The sequence below is a fragment of the Dromaius novaehollandiae genome, chromosome 8, assembly GCF_036370855.1.
Source record: "Dromaius novaehollandiae isolate bDroNov1 chromosome 8, bDroNov1.hap1, whole genome shotgun sequence".
NCBI lineage: Eukaryota > Metazoa > Chordata > Aves > Casuariiformes > Dromaiidae > Dromaius > Dromaius novaehollandiae.
This window is the reverse complement of record NC_088105.1, coordinates 25,683,477-25,704,668: the sequence shown is the minus strand read 5'-3', so window position 1 is coordinate 25,704,668 and position 21,192 is coordinate 25,683,477. Positions and strand designations below refer to the sequence as shown.

General features: G+C 39.9%; 2 protein-coding genes across 6 annotated transcripts in view; one reads left to right on the top strand and one right to left on the bottom strand.

Annotated features, from left to right (window-relative positions):
• Positions 1–17,797, bottom strand: MCOLN3 (mucolipin TRP cation channel 3). Of its 3 annotated transcripts, XM_026116437.2 has the most exons (14): positions 17,079–17,795; positions 14,136–14,365; positions 12,207–12,374; positions 9,541–9,694; positions 8,952–9,036; positions 8,774–8,870; positions 8,053–8,152; positions 5,906–6,018; positions 5,676–5,825; positions 3,634–3,735; positions 3,400–3,522; positions 2,610–2,816; positions 2,112–2,241; positions 1–417 (listed from the first exon to the last, which is right to left on the bottom strand). In XM_026116437.2, the coding sequence occupies exons 2-14, from the start codon at positions 14,361–14,363 to the stop codon at positions 398–400; spliced, it is 1,677 nt and encodes a 558-aa protein (XP_025972222.2). In that variant the 5' UTR covers positions 14,364–14,365; positions 17,079–17,795; the 3' UTR covers positions 1–397. The 3 variants fall into 3 exon arrangements, with proteins under 3 accessions (XP_025972222.2, XP_064372054.1, XP_025972223.2); XM_064515984.1 differs by having other exon boundaries at positions 3,400–3,735; positions 17,079–17,797; XM_026116438.2 differs by lacking the exon at positions 3,634–3,735 and having other exon boundaries at positions 17,079–17,793.
• An 88-nt stretch (positions 17,798–17,885) lies between these two features.
• Positions 17,886–21,192, top strand: part of DNAI3 (dynein axonemal intermediate chain 3) — a 31,628-nt gene continuing 28,321 nt past the window's right edge. Inside the window, exons 1-2 of one of the 3 annotated variants that reach the window (XM_064515975.1) lie at positions 17,900–18,009; positions 18,419–18,438. The gene's annotated coding sequence lies outside the window, so the exon portion shown is untranslated. Of the gene's footprint in view, positions 18,010–18,418; positions 18,545–21,192 lie in introns of those variants that run through there. The other 2 variants (XM_026116554.2, XM_026116556.2) reach the window with 2 other exon arrangements.

The following is a 21,192-nucleotide window of genomic DNA, read 5'->3' as shown; positions in this document are numbered from 1 at the left end:
GATAATGCCTGTAGTACTGAGGGCTAGTTTGGTAGTCAAAGTTGCAGCTGTCCAATATTATTTCTGTGTATAGCTGAAAGTTACTTACTGCATTTCTAGTGTACTTGTACAATCTAGCCAAGTCTCTGAACACAGCTTTGTAATGCCCTTTGCATTCTAGTTCAATTTAACTTAGGAAACGAGTAGGAAAAAGCGTAAAAAAAAAAAAATTTGAACTAGAAGCGAGAGTGCCTAATCAAAAAGACCCTAAGTTTATCACATGCTTCTTCACAGGCTTACACTATTTTTGGAGAAAAGGAAATTTAGGCTTAAGATATAAGATTTTCCACCAAGACCACTATCCAGTTCTTAAAATGGGTGCTGCTTTGAATTCTCCAAAATACGCTCCCACAATCCATTAAATGTCTTCAGTAGGACCTGTACAGGAAAGGAGGAGAAAAGTCAGGTACACACATCAAAATAATAGTTTCAATAAACATGGAGCCTTAAAAATGTTCCTGAACTATTTAATTACTCATTTGACATATACTAATAAGAAAAGTGCTACAAACCACCATAAAACATTTTAAATTTTTACAAGAGAAGCCTTTGGTGTACTGTAAGACCATATGACTATTTAAGGAGCAGAAGCCATAGAATCTGTAATGCAACATCCATACCTTTCCCACTTGAGACACTTATTTATTCCTACATATCATTTGTTTCAAAGTAAAGCCTGAAGGGCAGACTACTGAGCTAAAGAAGCAATGTTCAGTATTTACAGGTAACTGCAAAGTCAGCCTCTGGTTTACCTTCTAGAGGAAGAACTACACTATTTTCAGATAAAAACAGTTTGTAACACTAACATGCATGTTATGAGAAATGCACACGGATCAAAATATTTGCCACCACGATAAAATGATTGAAGAGTAGGCAATCATTTTAGAAAATAAGGTTCTGAAATCAGGCACTTAAGTGCCAAAAGCTCCCTTTGAGTCTGGGGCTCTGCTGACTGCCCAAGACTCTTGAAGAACAACTTGCTTGAGAATAACCAAGTTTTCATTTTTGAATGCTCTTCTAATGTCCCGATCTGACCCAAGTCAGTGGCAAGAGGATTACATCCCCCCCCCACCCCCACCCCGTCCCACCTTGTATTAGGTTTTGTGCCTGGTTAAACTGGGTGGTGTGTGCAGAAGAAGAAATATTAACATTTCAGTGCCCTTTACCCAGGAGGAAGATGGCCTGCTCTGCTTCATCCCACACTTCCCTCTCAAAGCAATCAAACCGAACAATGGCTCTCGATTCTAGACTGTCTCACTACAAGCTTTATTTTATCCCTGCTCCAAAATATGCCCCCATTTCCTTCCCCATGTAAGTATATTCTATGTGACATATAACAATATATCACACCAGAAAAGCTCAGTATCAATAAGCTGCAAGTTCCTTTGATCTTTTTATCAGGCTGCCAATGTTTTAAGGCTCCCCCACCAAGGGACCCTTCAGCAAGTGAGACACAGAGTTGCTGCCAGCCAGGTTAAATATAAAGCATATGTCCTGTAATCAGTATTCCTGAAGAAACAAAACTTCAGGTAACTTAAGTATATTAAGCTTTCCATAATGGAAGTTAGGTGATGCTTTTCCAAATATGAATTGCATGCTATCTTAGTACCTTGATGGGCTGCTTTTCTCCCTAAGTTTTAGGTCTGCTACCATTTGAGTGAAGACAACCCACTGCATAAGGTATCATTAAAAACTGGGTAAGATGACACTGAATGAGTTCAGCAAGTCCTGACTATTGCAATTAGTACGGGAAGTGTAAACGCCTGCATGTTCCACATAAAGGGTTCCCAAGTTACTGTGTACATTCTCTAACTTTCTGTACTGTTTTGGATAAGTTAAGTAATTGCTAGTGTAAGGGTTCCTTTACCTCTGCCGAAAAGTTTGCTGGCCAGAGACATTTCAATAAAGTGTTCCATTCTAGAGCGCTAGAAATAGTTCATGTTTATTGCTTTTCTTCCTCCCCTTCCCCCACCCCAAAATCTAGGTATTCTTCATAAACATTTGACCATGGACAGTCTGTGGTGTGTTGCTTTGGATATATATTAATGTGTAATTTTAACTCAGGTACCTACCATTACAACAACAAAAAAGAGATACGGAACTCTCCTCTTCTAACCTGTACTTGCCAGAGTTTGGTAAATCTTTGCACTGTGAGATAAATATCTGAAGTTCTGTCTCTGGAAAGCCATCTTGCTGGTAGTGCTAAAAAAAAGTAGTTAGTTAGATTTTTAACAAGGCTAAACATACAATAACCCAAATCCTTCCAAGACCACTTTTCAGACACTGACCAAGGTTGAAATTAGAAGATTCAAACAGCTGAATATGAAATCACTGCTTTTAAGTAGATATTTAGTTTCTATTGGAACAGGAAATCAGACGGACTTGTAAGAAACCTGAAATAGGGAAGGATTAACATCTCTCCTTGTCACTTCTCTATACCCTCAGAAGTAGTCATTATGTTTATTCTTTAAATTGGCATACACAGCGAGTCAAAATATTGAGCGAGATGAGTCTCAGTAACACCAATCTTGCTTTTTTACTCCAACCATAGAGTAAGAGTTCATGCTTACCTTGATGGTTTCATATGTATCTGTAATGAGTGCAATGAAGAGACTTAGCACCATATAGATGAACAGACTGATGAAGGAGTAGAGGTAGATCCTACTGAATAACCAAACCAAGTAACTTTTCTGCTGCATTTTTGCAAAAGTGGCAAACATGTCATCTCCATTTATCAATGAAAAAAGGCATTCAGAAACCATATTCAGAGAACGGAACTAGAGAGGAGGGAAAAAGATAAGAACGTCGGTGGCCACTTTATTTGAATTCAAAGACTGTACATAACATGAACAGGATACACAGCTGCTGAGTGGCTGCCTTGGATCTCAGCCTTTGTATCCCCAGAGTACAACAAAGTGCAGTGCTAACATGAAAACATTTGGGGAATGAACAAAGGTGGTCAGCCCCCCAAACCCACTCAATTCATTCACCTGTAAACTCTTGCTGGAGTGGATAAGCCAATTTCACTTTTATAATGGACAAGGATAAAGTCTTGAAAGCTTTAGTCTAATACTGCAAAATGAAATTTCTTTCTCAAAATACCATGTAGGACTCCCAGCATGTGACTGGGAGTCACAGCATCCTCCACTTTTGACTCAGAGCTTTCATATCTAGAGGAAAGTCTGACTGAGTCACGAAAGTCTGATTCCTCAAACAGAGCAGTGTCATGTTGAAGATGCACTATTTTTATATTAAGGGAAGCCTTGTCACTGAAACCTAGAAGACAGCAATAGTAATGTATCATTTATTTGGAATCCCTTCTATTATTCAAGTTGTCTTTTTCATATCAAGCTGTATTACCTTCACATGGTAAGGCCCCAGTACAATCCATCCACAGAAACAATAGCCCAGATAGATCATAGCAGCACAACAGCAGAACCTCATTACATTAGGCAATGCTGCTCGCAGTGTTAGAATGAGAAGCTGCAGAAACCAAAATGAACAGTTAGAATTCAACCAGGCATTTTTTCCAGCTGTCTTATAACAACAAACAAAATAAATACCAACAGCACGAAGATCCCGGGAGATCCTTACATTATACTTCTGAAAGAAACCTAGGTAGCGAATGACTCCAAGCCACACAAGCATAGTGGATGTTCCCAGGAGTATGCTACAGACATCATAACTTGTCAGACTCTTAAAAAAAAAAATCAAGTATTATAACAACTGACAGGTTCTAGACTGCAACTATAATTACTACACAGATCTGCTAAGAAACTTTTTTGTGTTTTTTAAGCTGTTTTCCTTGGAAACCTCTTCCATTAAAAACTAGTTTGGGGCTATATATATTAGAGAGCAAAAGTCCCACCAAGGAGCAAAGGAACTCGCAAGTGTAATTCATTTCACATGCCTTACATATGGATGTTTCTTTGCACCACAGCTGCAGAGACACCCACTCTATACCTGACTCACTAAATCCTGCAGAGTGGCACTGCGAAGATTTTTATACTGCTTCCAGACTCTAGCAACTGCATCAACAGATTCCTAGTACCAGCTTGGGAATCTCTCTACCACATCCCAATGTACAGTGTAGATGTGCTTTAAGAACTGAAGAGTAAAAAAAAAGTTCTTCCAGTATGTAAGCAAAGCATTCAGATAAAAAAAATAGCATGACTTTTCAGCAAAGTTCAGATAAATACTAAGGAGGATCTGGTTAGGTAGCAAGGAACCAGCAGCTGTAGAAAGTTATCAAGGAGAAGAATAATTAGCTTCTAATTGGTTCTAAGCAGAACTTTGTTTATATTTTATTGGCATGTCACTGTTTTTCCACCTACAAATACTGGCCTACTTTCATCCAAATTAGCACATAGACTGTTCCTTGAATTGTGGCACTACTCTGTAAGGCAACTATCCCAAATAGGATGTCCTACTCAGATCAGGACAGCTTACCTGAATAAAAAGTCTTCACTATCTTCTGTTTTTATTCATGTAAGAGCTGGCTAATCTTGTATATTAGAAAAAATCATTTGCAGCTTGATAAAAAAACAAATTTAGGCCACTTTAATATGAACTTTTTAAAGTTATTCAGCTGTTAACTTTCATGTGGTGACATGGAACAAGATCTTACAATAAGTTCCACGAGGCTTGCAAAATGAATGAAATGTGCCTGTAGAGAAGAGTATCTAGTAAAATACTGCTTTAGGAAAGACACATATCTAAATGTATGTATTTAGATAGGTAAGATCCAGGAATCCAAAATGCAAGATCTTACTCCAGTCTTGTTCTCATCTTCATATTATCCCAAAACAAGATGGAGTTCTCTCTTATCTCAGCTAACTTCCTCTTAGCTTCTTTTTATTCCTCAGAATTGAGTTTATAGCTCCTAAGCTAAGATAGGGCAATTTGTGCAGGGCATCTGTGACAGGCTGTCACCAGATGGATTTCAGAATTATCCTTTCATCACCATAGTTCAAAGTCTGTTGTGTTGCAATGTCACACTTCAAAGTCTGCTACAGATTTGGGGAAGAACAACATTATCTTAATGTTAAGAGTGCTTGAGGATAGTATATTGCAATATTTTTTATTCACTAATTCTGGCTGTTTGTAGTAAATTAATGGAGATATTTTTCTATAACAAGTTTATATTAGAAACTGAGGGCCTAGAACCAGGCTGTGGCTGATTTTTATGTACATGCTGGAAACCAGAGCTGGGAAAGCAGCAAAGTGACATTTAACAAGAGATTCTCTATGCCAGTTAAACACTTATTAAATGTGAAACAATTAAATGCTAAACTGAAAAAACACATCAAATTAGCAAGGATAAGTGGTCCTAAATGGGGAAAGGAGAGGAAGCCAGCAGTCTTGAACTTTCAGAGATAAAGTTAATTTTATTTCTTGGAGTCACAGAAGGGAGCAAAAAGGTACAGAACTATAACATTTGGTGATATTTGGAGTTTTTAAATCTCACAACTGGAAACAAAACATCTGAATTATAGTTCCAGAAGAGAACATGGAGTTTTAAAATTTCATACCAGTCTGAATCAAGTATAGCCAGCCTAGAGTCCTCTGAGGAATTTAAACCCAGCTGGGACTAACATAACCAGTTTTGCTTCTGCCTAAAAATGTAAATATCTTACCTTGGCTTGTATCTCCATCTTTAAAGTTGATCCAACAATAGTTAAGACATCACTAACTATAATCAGGATGTACCATCCATTGACAAATTCCATTTGATCACTGAAAGATACTTCTTTCTTATAATAATGTAGGAAAAAGCTTACAAATTCCTAGGGGGAAGAAGGCAAGGAAGAAGTTAATCAGACTAACAAAAGACACAAAGACCTTCCCCAGAAAGAGTTATACCCACCCTTTGGAGCTGAATTCCTTTAACCACTGATCGTGTGCAAAGGATCAATGAGGCCAGACAAGTCAGTATAACAAAAGCATCGAAGATCATCATGTAATGAGTATTCTTCTGTACTGCAAGAACAAAAATGAAGATGTTTAAAATGAGATGCATTTCATCTCATGGAACAGGTTGAATATTCAAATAAGAATCAAGTTTTGCTATTTATTATGTTTATACAACAGAATTAAGAAAAATCTTAGTACTTCTCCCTTGAAAGCTTGCCTAGTATTTTCATGAGACACAAACATATCTGCATTACATATACCACCTCAATTAATTTAGGAAGGTTGATACTACATCAAAAATATCACATATCAGAGAGTGAGTGCTTCTTAAAACCATGCAGAATTAGAGGTGGGGGTTCTCCATTTTACAAGCACTGGACTGGCCTTTGGAGCCACAGATCTTGTCTAAAAAAATCCCAGGTATTTTACAGTAAGTATCTTCTCTTCCAGGCCAGTATTTGACTAACAGATGAGTTTTCTCTCCTAGAGCAATGCAGATAATTTGCACAGCTGTTCAGACAGCCAAGACCAACATTGAGCTGGACATGCTTCCCCATCTCTTATGTTACTAAAAGTCACATTCTTGATCAATTAAGGTCAAATTTTGCACCAAAATTACCATTGGACATCTTACTTTTGTTATACTTACCATACAGCTGAAACTAGATGGAGACAGGATAAGAAGGATTAGGTTTTTAATGCTAAAAGAGGGATTATGTTTGAAGAAAAAATTGTAACAAATTAACATTAAAATTGCAAGAACAGGCAGCAATTCTCCAAAACAGGATGCTGAAGTTCTAGTTGACTTCACAAAGATACCTACCATTCTACCCAGAAAGAGCCCACCTACCCCTTGCTTATACCAAAGTGACTAACACATACGCTATTGGCATTTAAGTTGATTTTGCACTTTAATACACTTTAATACAAAATACACACACTTTGTTAGTATCCATTTGCAATCATTGCCTGTCTGTTTTTCCTTGGTTTTAGAATACAGTACAGGGTACTCCAGGAGGTTATTTTGAAAACTGTTATAGAGCTGGATGCTAGGCAATCTACATAGATATCAAATATGAATCATTATAGAAGCCTGGTATCAAAACCCTATTGTATTGCTGCACAAGCGATGTATTAGATAGCATGCCATCTGGTGTGCATTCATAACACGGCAGCTAGCAATGCTAGTCAACAAAGACTGTTAGTAGAATATGTATTTGTGTAAGTGCTGTGTTTTGTCCTCTGTAACGCATTTCATTAAGTTCCCAAAATTAATTGCAATCTGGATCATTACAAAGAGGTCTCCTTTTTAGTACAAGCTCCTCATGGGGGAATTCCCTAATGTTAACATAGCAAAGGGGCAAGCAGCAAAGTATAAAAACATATCTTATTCATCCTATTGCTTATTTCAGCAAAAAAGTAAGAAACAACAAATGGAATTTAGACTCCTGGAAAACTTCTTCCAAAGAGATTAGCTTTGCCAATCAAAAAGATCTCATACAAGCTTTGACCAGATCCAACAGCTGCTAACAAAGGGTGCTCTTGTTAGTAACTGATTTAAGATATCTAACCATACTGTGCATCTCAGTTACGCTCAACTACATGACCAAAAACATTTAGGGTGCAATCAGATGTGTTTCTAGCCACTTCAATCTAGCAGTACTTAGCAAGAGTGCTTCCTTATTTTTACTTGTGTTAAATCCTGAAATAAGATGAATTAGTTTCAACTTTCCACCATTATCACATGACCCGCTGCTTGGCACCAAACAGTGGTTCACAGCCCTACCTTAGCCAATGAGGAGCATAAAGTTAGTAGCTAAAACTTGAAGGATAAACAGTGATTTGTGGAAAAAATTTCATTTGACAGTATCAGTGGTACAAGATTTGAGAACTGCTAATGAAAGTACTGGTATGGCTGGGTTCCCAAGATTTCAAATCAAAAGTTTAAGAGCAAAACAACAATTCTTTAGAAAACAGGATTTAGAATGTACCTATTAGACAATATATGTCAATAGTACCTCATCTTTCAATAAAGAAAAAGGTTAACAAACATTATGTTAGTGTGACAAATGAAAATTTGAACACATTTATATCACTTACTTGATCCAGAAACATGCCAGTCTTTACATTCCCTGATTGCTATGTCATTGTCTAGACTTATTTTAATTCTTCCACTGTGTGCTTTATTATCGAACACTATCTGCATCAAAAAAAATTAATAAAAAGTGCATGTCTTTTTACAGTTAAACCATTATATATTTAGCATATTGCACTGCTAACCTTGCATAATGATTCAGAATAATACTCCTAGGGCAGAAGTTACAAAACTTGTATAAGCTTAAGGTAGTTCCTGTTTATTCAGATAAACATTTTTAAAACAAAAGACATAAGATGGTGGACCACAGGTTTGCCACGAATTTGCAATTTGCTACAAATTGCTTGATCAGCTAGATACTGAAATACAAGTGAAATTTTTTTAAATTACAGCCTCATTCCTCCATGAGCTGAAAACTATTCCTAGAAGCATCTCTCTAAAGAGAAGAGGTTTACACTTTTATGATACTTCAAGCGGACTAGAGCACGCGAGACTGTGAGGCAAGCAAGTGCTTAAGGAGTATATCATCAGGAGCACTTACAGCTTAACCTCCTACAGTTGCAACTGACAGTTACTGACCGGATACTAAGTCATAACAAAGTAATCCAGATGCCACTGGGAACCAGTTAATGATGCCCAACACTCTTAAAAAAACCCTCTGCATTGACTAAATCAGTAAGTAGTTTTCATCTTGAACAGAAAGACACATGGCAAGCTTCTACGTACTGTCAGGGTGAAATCATAACAGTCTGGGAGTTCATGGTGGCGAACAGTCTGGAGGTTGATGGCCTTCAGATTGAACATGAGCTGTACTGTCACTAGTCTGCAATACAGTTTCATATTAGGTTTTCACGGGGGGAAATGCAGGAATACATCAATATAGGAAGCAGCTATTCTTCCTCACCTGTGGAAATCCAGACTGAAATTCAAATTATGCTTTCCCACAGTTCTGTTGTCTAAAGGCATCATTGGCTCAATGTACAAGCAGTCTGTAACAGATAAGTACACACAGTAATATCAGATGGGTTATCATATGCTTTTTAACTGTAACCTGCCTTTTCCATTCTCGAGGCTGTAAGAGCTGTTGACTATAGTAGTCAAGATAGTGTGCTTAAGTGATGAGCCATTTTGGAGGCTAGTTTACAAATACATTTGCTTCCAAGAACACTGGCCAAGTTATTCCTCATGAATGAGGTGTTTAAATCCTGCTTCACAGGGAAGACTTGTGAAATTAGCCTGAAATACTTGCATTAGACAATCATGGGTGCTAATAGTCCATCACTTTTTTGTGGAAGTAGGCATAAACTACTGTTTTGTTGGAAGTAAGGAGTAGAGGTTAGTTATACAGTACTTTTCCTACCAGTTTTGGTTGGTAATAAGTTTAATACAGACCATTTGATAGGACTATAAAATACTAGACATTTGTTAAGAATACACCATAATTTTAAGATCCCTCCTCCCCAAGAACTGATACAATAGATTAGATTTATCACCAGTCACAATCTCTGGGTCTATATCGAAGGTGTCATTTCCAGGACAGACGGTTCCTCGCCTGTAGAACTGCTGACATACGGTCAAAGCTGTCTCTTCTGCTCCCCTCTTTTCATAAGCATGGTTTCCAACAGAGATGTTGGGCAGCTGTAAGTACTCAAGTTCAGAACAAATAGACAAGGCAAGTCAGACGCACCAGAAATGTTGGTTTCTGAAAAAGCCAGAAGTGTTTGGATCTGTGGTATAACCCATCTTTTTATTTTAAAGTTCACCTAAAGAATTTGGAAACCTACGCTACACCACTCTACAGCTGAGTCCTCAAATACTTTTAAGGTACTTGGCAAAGGCAAGAAATGCAGGATTAGGGGCTAAATAACTCCTTGCTTACTATTTTTTTCTGTTTACAATCCTTACTAGAAAGCCTAATTCTGTTTACAATCCTTACTAGAAAGCCTAATTCATATTTGCAAAGTGTGCTGGCTCCAATACAAGGACTTCATTTAGTGCAGATTTAATATACTGACTAACTTTAAGGATGTCACCACAAGTCTAATGCTCTGGCAATGACAGGTACTCTGTTTCTTTTTTCTGACAAATCAATGGATTTGTCCACCTGTTCTTTTCAGAAATGGCTTCATTCTAGGTGTATAACAATATTCAACTATTTCGGCAACTAATTTAGCAATACGTTATTTATGAGAGGCCTACTACTTTGACCAATGACATAGAAAACCATGTGACAGCATATATCTGCTTTTACATAACGGTGTACAGCTCTGGTCACAGGGCTAATACATCCAATTCAAAGGATTTCCCTAACACACTGGACCCTCAGTATATTAGAGCTCATACAGTAGTACATACTTAAATCTCCTTCCTGCTTCTAGTATAGGCAGAGTAGTAAGATCAAAGCCTCTTTAGGGTTTATCTAGTCTTCCATTAATTCTCTGCTCCATTTAACTCCTTATTAGTTTAGCCCCAGTCTGCAGGCTTCAGTCCCCTGCACAACACTCAAAGACACAGTATAGGAAAAGTGGAAAAACAATCATTCCATTCCACCTGCATTGCAGGTTTCCAAACTAAAGCCAAACATTCAGTAAGTTTAACTTATTCTTTAGCAATCTTTGAGTTTGTCCCACATTCAGTGATAGCTGGAAAGTTGATATTTCTCCAAACAATAAAATTTGTATTAATATCAAGAATAAAGTAGTAGCATGTGTCCTCTCCTTCCAAACGGCTTTAAGAATTTTTGCCTGTCAGATATCATTTTTTTCCACTTGCATGTTCTGTAATTCTGGAAGAAAGTTATTTCTGTGTTCAGTAATTTACTATATCTTATTCTGCTGTCCTCATAGGGGTCTGTGTGTATGTAAGCTCTTCATACAACCAGATCTTCGTATTGAATCCTCACCTCTCTTCCCCTGAAGCAAGACAGTACTGTTATCGTTATCTGTGAAATGGAGAACTGATGTACTGATCTTTGTATTTACTTCCATAGCACTTTAAGACAAATAAATATTTAGGTTTACGTGACCCTCTCAAGAAAGGTCTGTGCGAAAGTAGCACATACCCATGTGGTGGTATATTCTGGCACTGTTGCTACTGGGACAGTCTTCCTTTTCAAGCCAGCAACATCCACCTCAAAATTTAAGGAAGATGAGCTAAATTACATGTCCTATAAGGTATTAAAGTCTTAGTCTACATAGCTGTCTGACATTTGCCAGGAAGCTTGGGATTAGAGAACCATTCCTTGGCAGCTGAGTGTTTCAGATGAATGGCATGGTAAGATGCAGGTCTGCCTGTTGCAGACCAGCCTTTTGCATTCATGGTTAGAAGTCACTTGACCAACAAATTAGCCATCAAAGAGTTTTATGCTTTATTAAGCACAGAGATTTGACAGTGTAAATCAGGTCTGTTAACCAAACAGAACCAGATTATATTTTGTTTTCTTTACATGAGTACCACACAAGCATTGACTGGCAACAGGTTACCTATTGATACACACCACACAAAAACTGTGATATAAAGCCAAGCAGCAAGATCTGTATTACTGTATCTTTGTCTATGCAAAGCATGTTATTATATGCTCTGACCTATGGTACTAACTTCTAGACAACTCAGTGCAAAGAAACAGCTTAAGGGGAAAAAAATTACTGATTTGTTTGTATCTGAGACAACAGAGATCGAATTGTTTGCACCATCAAAAAATAGCAGGAAAAATCCAGAGCCATAGCTGTGTGTGTAACTGGTGCTGTTTGGTATCTGGTATCCATTGTATTTGTTTGTTTAAGTTTGAGTGTGGTTCCTTTGACAAATGTCTCTAGATCTCCCCTTCAGGAGGAGGGAAGGTAAGACTGCTCGGGCCCAGAAAGAGTCAGCTCTGGAGCACAGATGCGGCATGAAGAGTTCCTGCAAGGAGTCTCCCTGACTTCTATGGTTTTTTTTAAAGTTAGTTATCCCAGTTTTTATTCCAAAAAAGCCTGGCTTATTTGAAATTTAAAACCCTTTTTTGAGGAGTCCTCTATTAAAAAAACCTGAACAAGTCAACTTTTTTGTTTTAAGAGACTGGTACAAGCTCGGTTTGAGACACTGTCAGGGAAGGAAGAAGAAGAAAAGGTTCAGGGGTAAAGAGCATGCATATTATATACATTTTAGTGACAACCCTTACCTGGTTTATTGCAAAGAATATCTGATCATAAACATCTGTTTGTGTGTATACAGCATATGTGTCATCCATTCTGTCCATGTAGCCTTTCAGAAAGAGATGTTTGAATGCTACAGTGTTCTCTTCCTTGAAAGCAACCACCATTTGATTGCTCAATCCAAAAACCACCAGCTGAAAAAGACATTTATATTTCCTGTTTGAAGACAAAGTTGGCTTCTGGATTAAAATTCAAATCCTGTCCTACAAACAGCCACTCTTTCATCACACTGATAGACACAGCACTTACATGCACGCTACTCCATCTCACAGCAGGTCAAAAGACTTCAAGGAAACACTGAGTTTCAACAATGTTTCTTTAACACATTTACTGGCATCTTGGCCAAGGACTCACCTTTTTCAAAAGAAAAGGATACCATCTTGAATCCAAGCTACCCATATACTGTTACACATGGTTTGTTAGTTCAGCCTCACGTTAAATTAACTTGCCTTGGGGAGTATCAGTGTTCCTTAGCCAAAAAGGCAGAACAGGACATAACCAGTTCCCACTTTGAAGTCCTAACTCCAGTGTAGAAAAGGAAAATTAAGGACAACTCAGAAAAGCAAACATCTCTCCCTCAGGTTTGGGTGAAAGGTGCTTTGAGAGTAACTGATGAACACTGTGCTTGTAACAGGCTAACCTTTGTAGCTGTTAAAAAATATACTGCAGCTGTTCATGGAAAGTTAGCATAAAACCCTGCTAGATATTATCCATGACGGAAAAGGTCTCTAGAAGAATCTGAGGTATTGTTTGTGGGAACTCACAATTCTTTAGGGACTACTGTTTCATACATATTATCAGGAGTATTATAAAAAAATGCATCAGAAGATAAGTCTGAATCAGTAGCCTACAGATTATTTTATGGCCTTGATGCAAACTGGCTTTTGATAAGGATAACTCGGTTACAGAGATACTGAAATGCTCCTTGGACAAGTTCAGTGTTGTAGGGACACTGGAATACCCTAGTAAATCAATAGTACTAAGATTTAATTACTTAGTGGCAGATTTTCTCTGAAAAAGATAAATTGACATTAGTTTCTTTCTTATTTAGATTCTTCCACCATCAGATTTTATTTCTAGTTACAAAAAGGAACAGATGAAGATCAGAGGATGTCTACCTATTTAAAATGACAGTAGTTAAGTAGAGAATACACTGCCAGATGTATCACAAGGGAATTAATATGCTTGTGGTACTTCCCATCATTCATGCAACTATGGAAAACATTCTTCTCCATGCTCATACTTTCACAGCACTGACACCACCATAAATCTAAATAACATGCAGACAGTTCTGAAGGATTGTTATCTGAGGCATTATAAGAAAAACTTTCTTATTCCTTAGGCAAGAACTTTGAGACAAATAATTGCATTTTAGGCAGCAGATAAATTTGTTAGATGAAATCTGTGGTGCAAGGCTGGGTAAGAGGAAGAGTGGGTCAGAATTTCAGGTTTATTCAGAACAAGATATATAGCATATGCAAGACACAAACGAACACCATGAAACAGCTACCAATTTCCATTGTTATGACTGTTATATTGTAATACAAGCCACTGTTCCTTTCCTACCACCACACACACTCAGAATGAAGAAGGTGCTGCAGGAGAATAGACATGCAAGACATCCTTTAAAAAAAAGTAAAAAGTAAGGCAAAGTCCTTAAACACGGTTACTGTAATCGCCACACTTAGGAAAGCTATTCTTCAGTCAATATTTCTGAGACAATTATACCATCTCATACCCACTATACCATCTAAGCTACATGTATGCAAATAAGATAGTTTTGCAGTCTATCCTCTCCCTCTCTCCACAGCAGACTAAGAAAAGCATTTTTCATCTGCACTCCTTATTTGAATTCTCATGGACTAAGCAGAGTCCCTGCTTCCAGAGTTACTCACCTGGATTGTCACCATTGCTATTTTGAGTAGCTGAATCCCAAGTTTCCAAGGTTTCCTGCCCCGGGCCCAGAATTTTTCGCAAGGGTTCATGAAGAAGAATTTTAACTTCCTTCTAAGTTGGTCTTCCAAAAGCAGCTCCTGTGATCCTGATGGGTGTCGTTTGTAGCTGCAAAGATTTTCATCATCATGAGCACTGCAGCAGCTCACAGCCACTTCAGGATTTTCCATTTCTGGAATGAAAAAAGTCCATGTCAGTTGGAAAAACATGCAAGCATTAATATAGTCACATCAGATCAGTCTGCCCTGACTACCTGGACTCCAGAGATGTTTATCTTCTGTGAGGAGTACTTACATGTTACACTGAACTAAAAGCAAGACCTGACTCATAATATTGCACATCTTCTGCAGAACCCTTATCAGTAAAAGGTAAGTTTTGACTAGCCCTTAGATTTACAGAGAGAAGGTCAGGGCAGTTTTTTAATAGTGGAATTTCTGTCCCTTTGGAATTATAGACTCACTTCTGAAAATCTCTTCCTCTCTCACTTCCCAACATCAAGATCATATTTGCAAGACATTCTGACTCACTTCCTTTTGCGTCTAGAAGAGTACCAAAAGTCTCTTATTAGTGTTGACTCTTCTGGAAACTTGTCTGCTTCTATGGCTTCTATGTAGTTTACCCCTACATCTACAAGTCTTCTGTCCAATAGTAGAAAGAGATGGAATTTTAAAGACAAACAGCATTTTTCTTAGACCTTAGTATTAGCACTGATAGCTGCTGGCAGTGGAGATCTAGGATGTCAAATCGCAAATCAGATAGATGAAACTTAATATGCTCAGGTAATCTAACAAGATTATGTCTATTTCTACAGCCATAAATGCTACATGACTGAATGCAAACCAATGACAACTATGACCCAGACAAAAAAGACCAAAAGGTAATTGTTTTCAAGCCTCATGATTAGGAGAAGAGATTGACATTTTAGGTGAGTGTGGAGGAAAAGATTGTAAGACAATCTTATAAACACAGTTGAGATATTACTCTCCATAGTATCCAACATGTTTAGACCCTAATCTGTTACGAACTTCAATGACTCCCAGCTATTTTACAAATGCTTTATAAGCCAAGAACATTTATTTAAAAGAAAAGATTGCTGATATTGGAAACAGAGGAGACAGCCTGAGTAATAAATAAATTGAAAGATGTGCCATATTAGACAAATTAATTAAGCTGCATGAGTGAAGTTTCTTATATAACTCAGACAGAAAATCATCAAGCTTAATTTAAAAAAATAGCACAGCTCACATCCACTCTCCTTGAGTGCTGTCATTGTACACAGCGGAACACAAGTCTGTTTTCAAGTACTATTATGGACCTTTAACTTCCCCAGGTGTTAGACATACCAAGAAAAGTTTTGCATCAGCAATTTAACACTAAGAATGTGCCTATATATAGGTTAAAAGAAAAAAAAAGCCCAAAAACTTCAGATCATATTTTATGAAGTCTCCATTTCCTTACATGCAAAGGTTTCAAGTCTTCTTTATTACAGTTGATCAATCATTTCTAAGTTAAGACTACTCAGTCCTACTATGATATTGCAATACTCCTGTCAATGTTATGCCCGATTTAAAATACATACGTATACTTCTTGATCTCGTGGTATCAGCTTCAGAAATAGTTCAAGATAAACCTGAAACACAGCAACTATTTTCTCGTTAACCTGCACACAGACAATAGCTTCATATACGGGCTCCAAACCTAAGATATCACAGTATCTAGTCTCTGAACCAGGCAGTCACCTTCTCACAGCACGAACACTGTTCCCTTCATCCTCTCTTCTGAGCTGTTACAAGCAGTTAAAAAGCCGCCTTTCCATTAGCCCACTAAGACCTGCCTCTGCAGGTCACAGGCAACAAACAGTGGTGGAAGAGGGGGGGTTCCTACGCCGGCACGCCTGGTGGCCTTCTGCAGTCTCGAGTTACAAGCGGACAGTGTCAATGACTAGACATGTCAGGTCCTTGCTTCCGCTGACATATGCCAACAACGTGGGCTTTTAGGAAAAAGGTGCCTGTTTTTATTAAATAGAACTGGCGATCCTAATCACCACAGGGCCCTGGACTGCGGACTGCAGAGCAGCCCCGCAGGATCCCCTGACCCCAGAGCAGGAGCTGCTATGCGCGCCCAGCACTGCCTGCAGCAAGAAGGGGCTGCGGAGCGACCGAGGAGCACCAAGTGCCCCGGGGCTGGCCCGGCACAGCTCCGGCCCGGTAACGGGCACCGCAGAGCTCTCCTGCTCGTTTAAACAAGCCTCCTCTGCCAGCAGCGGGGCAGGGAGGCGCCGATCCCGGAACTGACCGGGATGGAAAACAGGGGGCCGCGGGTGCCTGGGGGTGGGGGGCAGAGAGCGCCCACGCTGCTGCAGCCCGCTGCTTGCGGCCTTTCAAAGCCCAACGCTGGGAGCTGCCGGCGCACCGCCCCCTCCCCCCCCGGAGACATCGCTTAGGGCTGGCAAAGAAAAGGCTCACGGAGAGCTGCGGGCTGTGCCACGTCCCCGCCGCGGCGCCTCGTTGCTCCGCGGGGCCCTGCGGTCTGCGTGTGTGTGTGTGTGTGTGTATATATATACATATATAATTCTGTTTCACATCTCTCTCCTGTCATACATGGTACACATCCCTCTAGGCTATATATACTTTCTGTACCATAGTAATGCTGTTTTCAGATTAATTTAGGCTTCTCCATTGGCAGGGGGAAAAAAAAGCTGATTTGTTATAATTAGCTGTTTCCATTCTTTAATAACTCCCCCCCCTTTACGGGTCACAAAATCATAGTTATGAAGGGCAGCCAGCAGTACAGTGAACTAAGGGGAACGGCTTGCATTGAAGTAAGGAGGTGCAGTGTGGGGTAGTGATTATCATCAAGTATAATTAAGCTATTAAAGTTATTACCTGGACTTCAAAGAAGTGGTCTCTTTTCCTGAGTCTCGGCCAGTTCCATTGCACGGCAGAAACACCACTTTGGTACTGCTGCCTCATGCGAGGCAGTGCTGGGATAAATCCGGGATATAACTGCACCCAGCCTCCAGCTGGCCTGTCTAACTCATGGTAGAAGCAGCAATGGAAGGCAAAAACAGGGAGAGCAGCAGCATTTTTAAGGAAGAAGTGTGGGAATGTCCTGGCCGCGGGGAGGGGATGGGAAGACGGCGAGGACCCCCGTGCCCAGAGGACTGGCACGTCCCTCGGAGCGCCCCTGAGGAGCCGTGCTGCAGCTCCACACACACGGAAAGAAAGAAACTCGGGGTCTGTACGTTTTACAATGAAACAAGGCAAATTAAACTACTTTTAAGCGTCTAAAACATGAAAGATGTGTAATAAAAATCTTGGATGCTAAAACACGATGCATCTCTGGGCGTGGGGGTAGAGACAGGGACAGCCCGTGTGCTGAAATAGGATGCCAGCTTTGCCAAATAAAATCTATGGCCTTAACCCGCTCCCGGGCGGGCAGCCCGCCCGCAGCGCAGGCAGCTCCAGCGGGACCACCTCACACGCCCCCCCGCCGTCCCTCCCAGCCAGGAGCTCCGCCATTCCTCCCCCCTACACCGCCCCCGCTGACGGGCCTGGGGCGCCCACAGTGCGGCCGCCTACAAACCCCACCATGCTCCGCTCACCGCGGGCCCCGGCCGGCAAGCCGGCACACACGCAGGGCATACTGGGAAGTGTAGTTTTTCTGGCAAGTCCTAGCGTGGAAAAGACCAAGAGCCGCTTCCCGCGGCGGAGGGGGCGGGCTTGAAACGCAGAGCGCTGATTGCCTGTCGGCAACGTCAATCCTGGCCGCCCCGTCGCCCTAGCAACAGCCGCCTGCTCGCGACGCGGCGGGCAGGTAGGGGCAGCTTCCCGGCGCGGGCGAAATGGCGGGCGCAAGGGGGGGCCACCATGGGCGGGTTTGGGCAGGCAGCGGAGGGAGGCGGCTGCGCGGGGGGGCACAGACAGGCGCCGGCAGCAGCAGGCGGGGTGCGGGGGGCTGCTCAGAGTAAAGCGAAGCGCTCCCAGCTCTGCAGTCGGGCCCTGCCCTTCTGGAACCGACCCACCAGTCCCCGCTCCGCGCCGGCCCTGGCACACGGTTTTGTTCCAGAAGCTTAGCTTTCACATTTAAAAGACGAGATGTATGTTTTTACCTTTGCTCACAACAAAAACTGGAAAAAGCCTGCCTGGTATAGCGTTTCTGGACATGTTGATGGTCCAAAAACCGTAACAAGGTGAGGCATGTGCTACTGTTTGCTTCCTGACAGGATCCCGTGTGGCGTCTTAGGTATCACATTTATTAACGGTCGACAGATTTGGGGAGGACAACCGGGCTGCCCTGGATCACGCCAGTAGGTCTGCGCAGTCCAGCGCCACCTCCTCAGCACCAGCTGGTAACAGACATCAGGGCAAGGTTACGGTAGTGCCAACCTTCCGTGTTGGTGCCCCCTTTCGTGGGCTTCTGCCCTCATACTGCCGTAGCCATGTGTATTATGGTTGTTTTCAGAAGCCCTGAATTGATTTTTTGTCCTTCTATTAGTTTGTCCTGTTACTGTTAGAAATCGTGCACTTTTGGCAACTGTCTTGTCCAGTGGCAGTACGCTCCGTAATTTGACCAACTGCTGCGCACTAAAGTACGTCTGTCCCTTGATAAGCGCATGTGATGCCAGCTAGATCTTGTATTGTGAAAGATCATGAATAATCATTCCCTGTTCATGTTCCCCATCCCTCTCATGATTTTATTGATTTCTATCAGCTGCTCTTCAGTCATGTCTTTCCCAGGCTAAAAAAAGAGCCCTAGTTTATTCAGTCATTCCTAGTACAAAGGATGTTCTATATACTCGATCATCTAGGTTGTCCTTTTTTGTACCTTTTCCAGTCCTATTATATTCTTTTTGAATGGAAGAAAGACGAGAAACGGAAGACAGTGTTATACAATGTTATAAGGAAGTTTTCCATTTTCTTCTCTCTGCCTTTCTTGGTAATTCTAAACCTGTTTTTCCCCATACAGTATTTATCCCAGAGTCTGTAACTATCTCTGTTTCTTTTTTTTTTTTTTTTCAAATAACAAAATCTGCAGCCAGTTTATTTAGGCCTAGTTTCATGGAAACTTGTGTGTGTGAAATCAGGTACATTCAAATAAAACTATTCATATGCCAAAATGATTTGGCAGTTGCCAAAATTCTGGCTCTGCTTCCTACAGCTTATATAAAGTATCCAAATATGTACAAGCATTATTAAAAATACAAACTTTAGTTTTTTGATTATTTGCTCTTTCTGTAGAGCAAAGTATGATATATTTAATTAAAGTGAACACTGTATATGAATTTATGTACAGATTAGGTCATTTTCAAGATATTTCTAACAAGAGCACCTAAATGTTTATAGGCAGAAATGTGATTTTTAACTTCATAGTGACACAACCCAAAAAAAAAAAAAAGCAAAGTGTGTTTTTGATTATTTGCTTGTAGTGTTTTTGTTAAATGGAAGTGCACTCAATTTTTCAGTCATTCTAAATTGTAGTAAATTACAGTCCTAAATCAGTAGTGCACACAAACTTGACCTTAAGTCATCACGTAGGCAACTAATGAATCATTCTGCCTCCTCGGTTCAGACAGCATCTTTTGCATTGCTGTTAACTAATTAACTTTCTCCTTCTGCAGTACCTAGCAACTATGTGGATTTGTTTCATAACTAATGTAAATGTGTCAGTCCATTAAATGATTAGAGGAACACTCTGATGTTCACTTTTCCCTTTAGCCAGAGGTCCATCTATGAAATAAATTAAGCTATGAAATGTCAAACAAAGTTTTCAGACATTTGGAGATCTGCTTGAGCTTTACCAGTTAATGAATGTAACATTGTGTTCTGCTGAAAATTTGGTGAAAAATTTGACTCAATATATTTATGGAAAATTTTTAATGTAATACATTACCTACTTTTATTTTTTTTAATAAAACACAAGGCAATGTATGTGGCCGTTTTCAAGGAATTTTTTGTATTTTTGCACTCTTAATTATGTTAATTTAAATGTTGTTTCCAACCTCATTTGTCAATCACGGAATCATGAATTTATACAAGTGTTAATGGAAAGGAAAAAATACATTTGCATGTTTGTGTACAAATGTGCATATTAGAATCCTTTCTAAATAAACAAAGTAGAAATATCCCTGAGGATGGGAACAAACCATAGCTGAAAAATTTTCCTTAAAATTTAATTTAAGACTACATGTTGTATGAAAGCCACAAAAGAAACCACTTATTTTCTTGTGTCTCGCTTGCTAATCATAGTCTAAACACTTAACAAAAGGTGCCTTGTAACATTATGTATAATTAATTTTCTCTTTGAACTAAAAGAAGACATACTTAGTAGGATAGTGCTGGTGCCTGGCATTATGGTATGAGGAATTATTAAAGAGGAGGTCGCCCCTAGCCCGAGGCTCTTGCTTGTGGTGTGTTCTGTCACTGCCATCAGCCACAGGCACTGGCGCCTGCAGGCTCTGCCCCACTGCTGGTGGGGACAGCAAAGTGTGACATTACCCACAGCCTGTTACTGGCTCAGTAATGTTGCCCAGGAGCCAGTGGAGGTTGGGACCACTGGTCTTGTTTAGGAACGACAATCCGTTAGTTCAGTTACCTCTTATTCTGCCAAGGGCTCAGTTTCGTAACCTAAGATAATTTACTAACGGACACATTTTCAGACAGCCCGCTTACCTAGGAGCCTCATTTTCCATCATTCTTCCTGATATTTGGTACCATGTGTAAAAATTTAGGGAGTGAAAAATAGCTGCAGTTAGAGGTAACTTTTGAAAATACTAGCTTTTATCTTAAACATTGGGAACTGTTATGGGTTTTTTTTATTAATTTCCTTTTTGAAGGAGATGGAGTACAAAAGATTGCTGATTAGTACCTATTTTGGAGTTTTTGTTTTATGGCATTTTCCCACAGAGAAACACCTGGAGGTTAGTAGCATAATCCTGTCTAAAAAGCAACCAAGTCAAACAGCTTTGCATATATACTCAGTAAATGCAATAGGCTTGAA

Coding starts and splice junctions, on each gene's coding strand:
- MCOLN3 (XM_064515984.1), bottom strand. CDS start 14,363: ATGGAAAATCCTGAAGTGGCTGTGAGCTGCTGCAGTGCTCATGATGAT. Junction 6,019..8,052: donor CTGGCATGTTTCTGGATCAA/GTAAGTGATATA, acceptor TTGTTCTTGCAG/TACAGAAGAATACTCATTAC. Junction 5,826..5,905: donor AAGGAATTCAGCTCCAAAGG/GTGGGTATAACT, acceptor TCTTCCCCCTAG/GAATTTGTAAGCTTTTTCCT.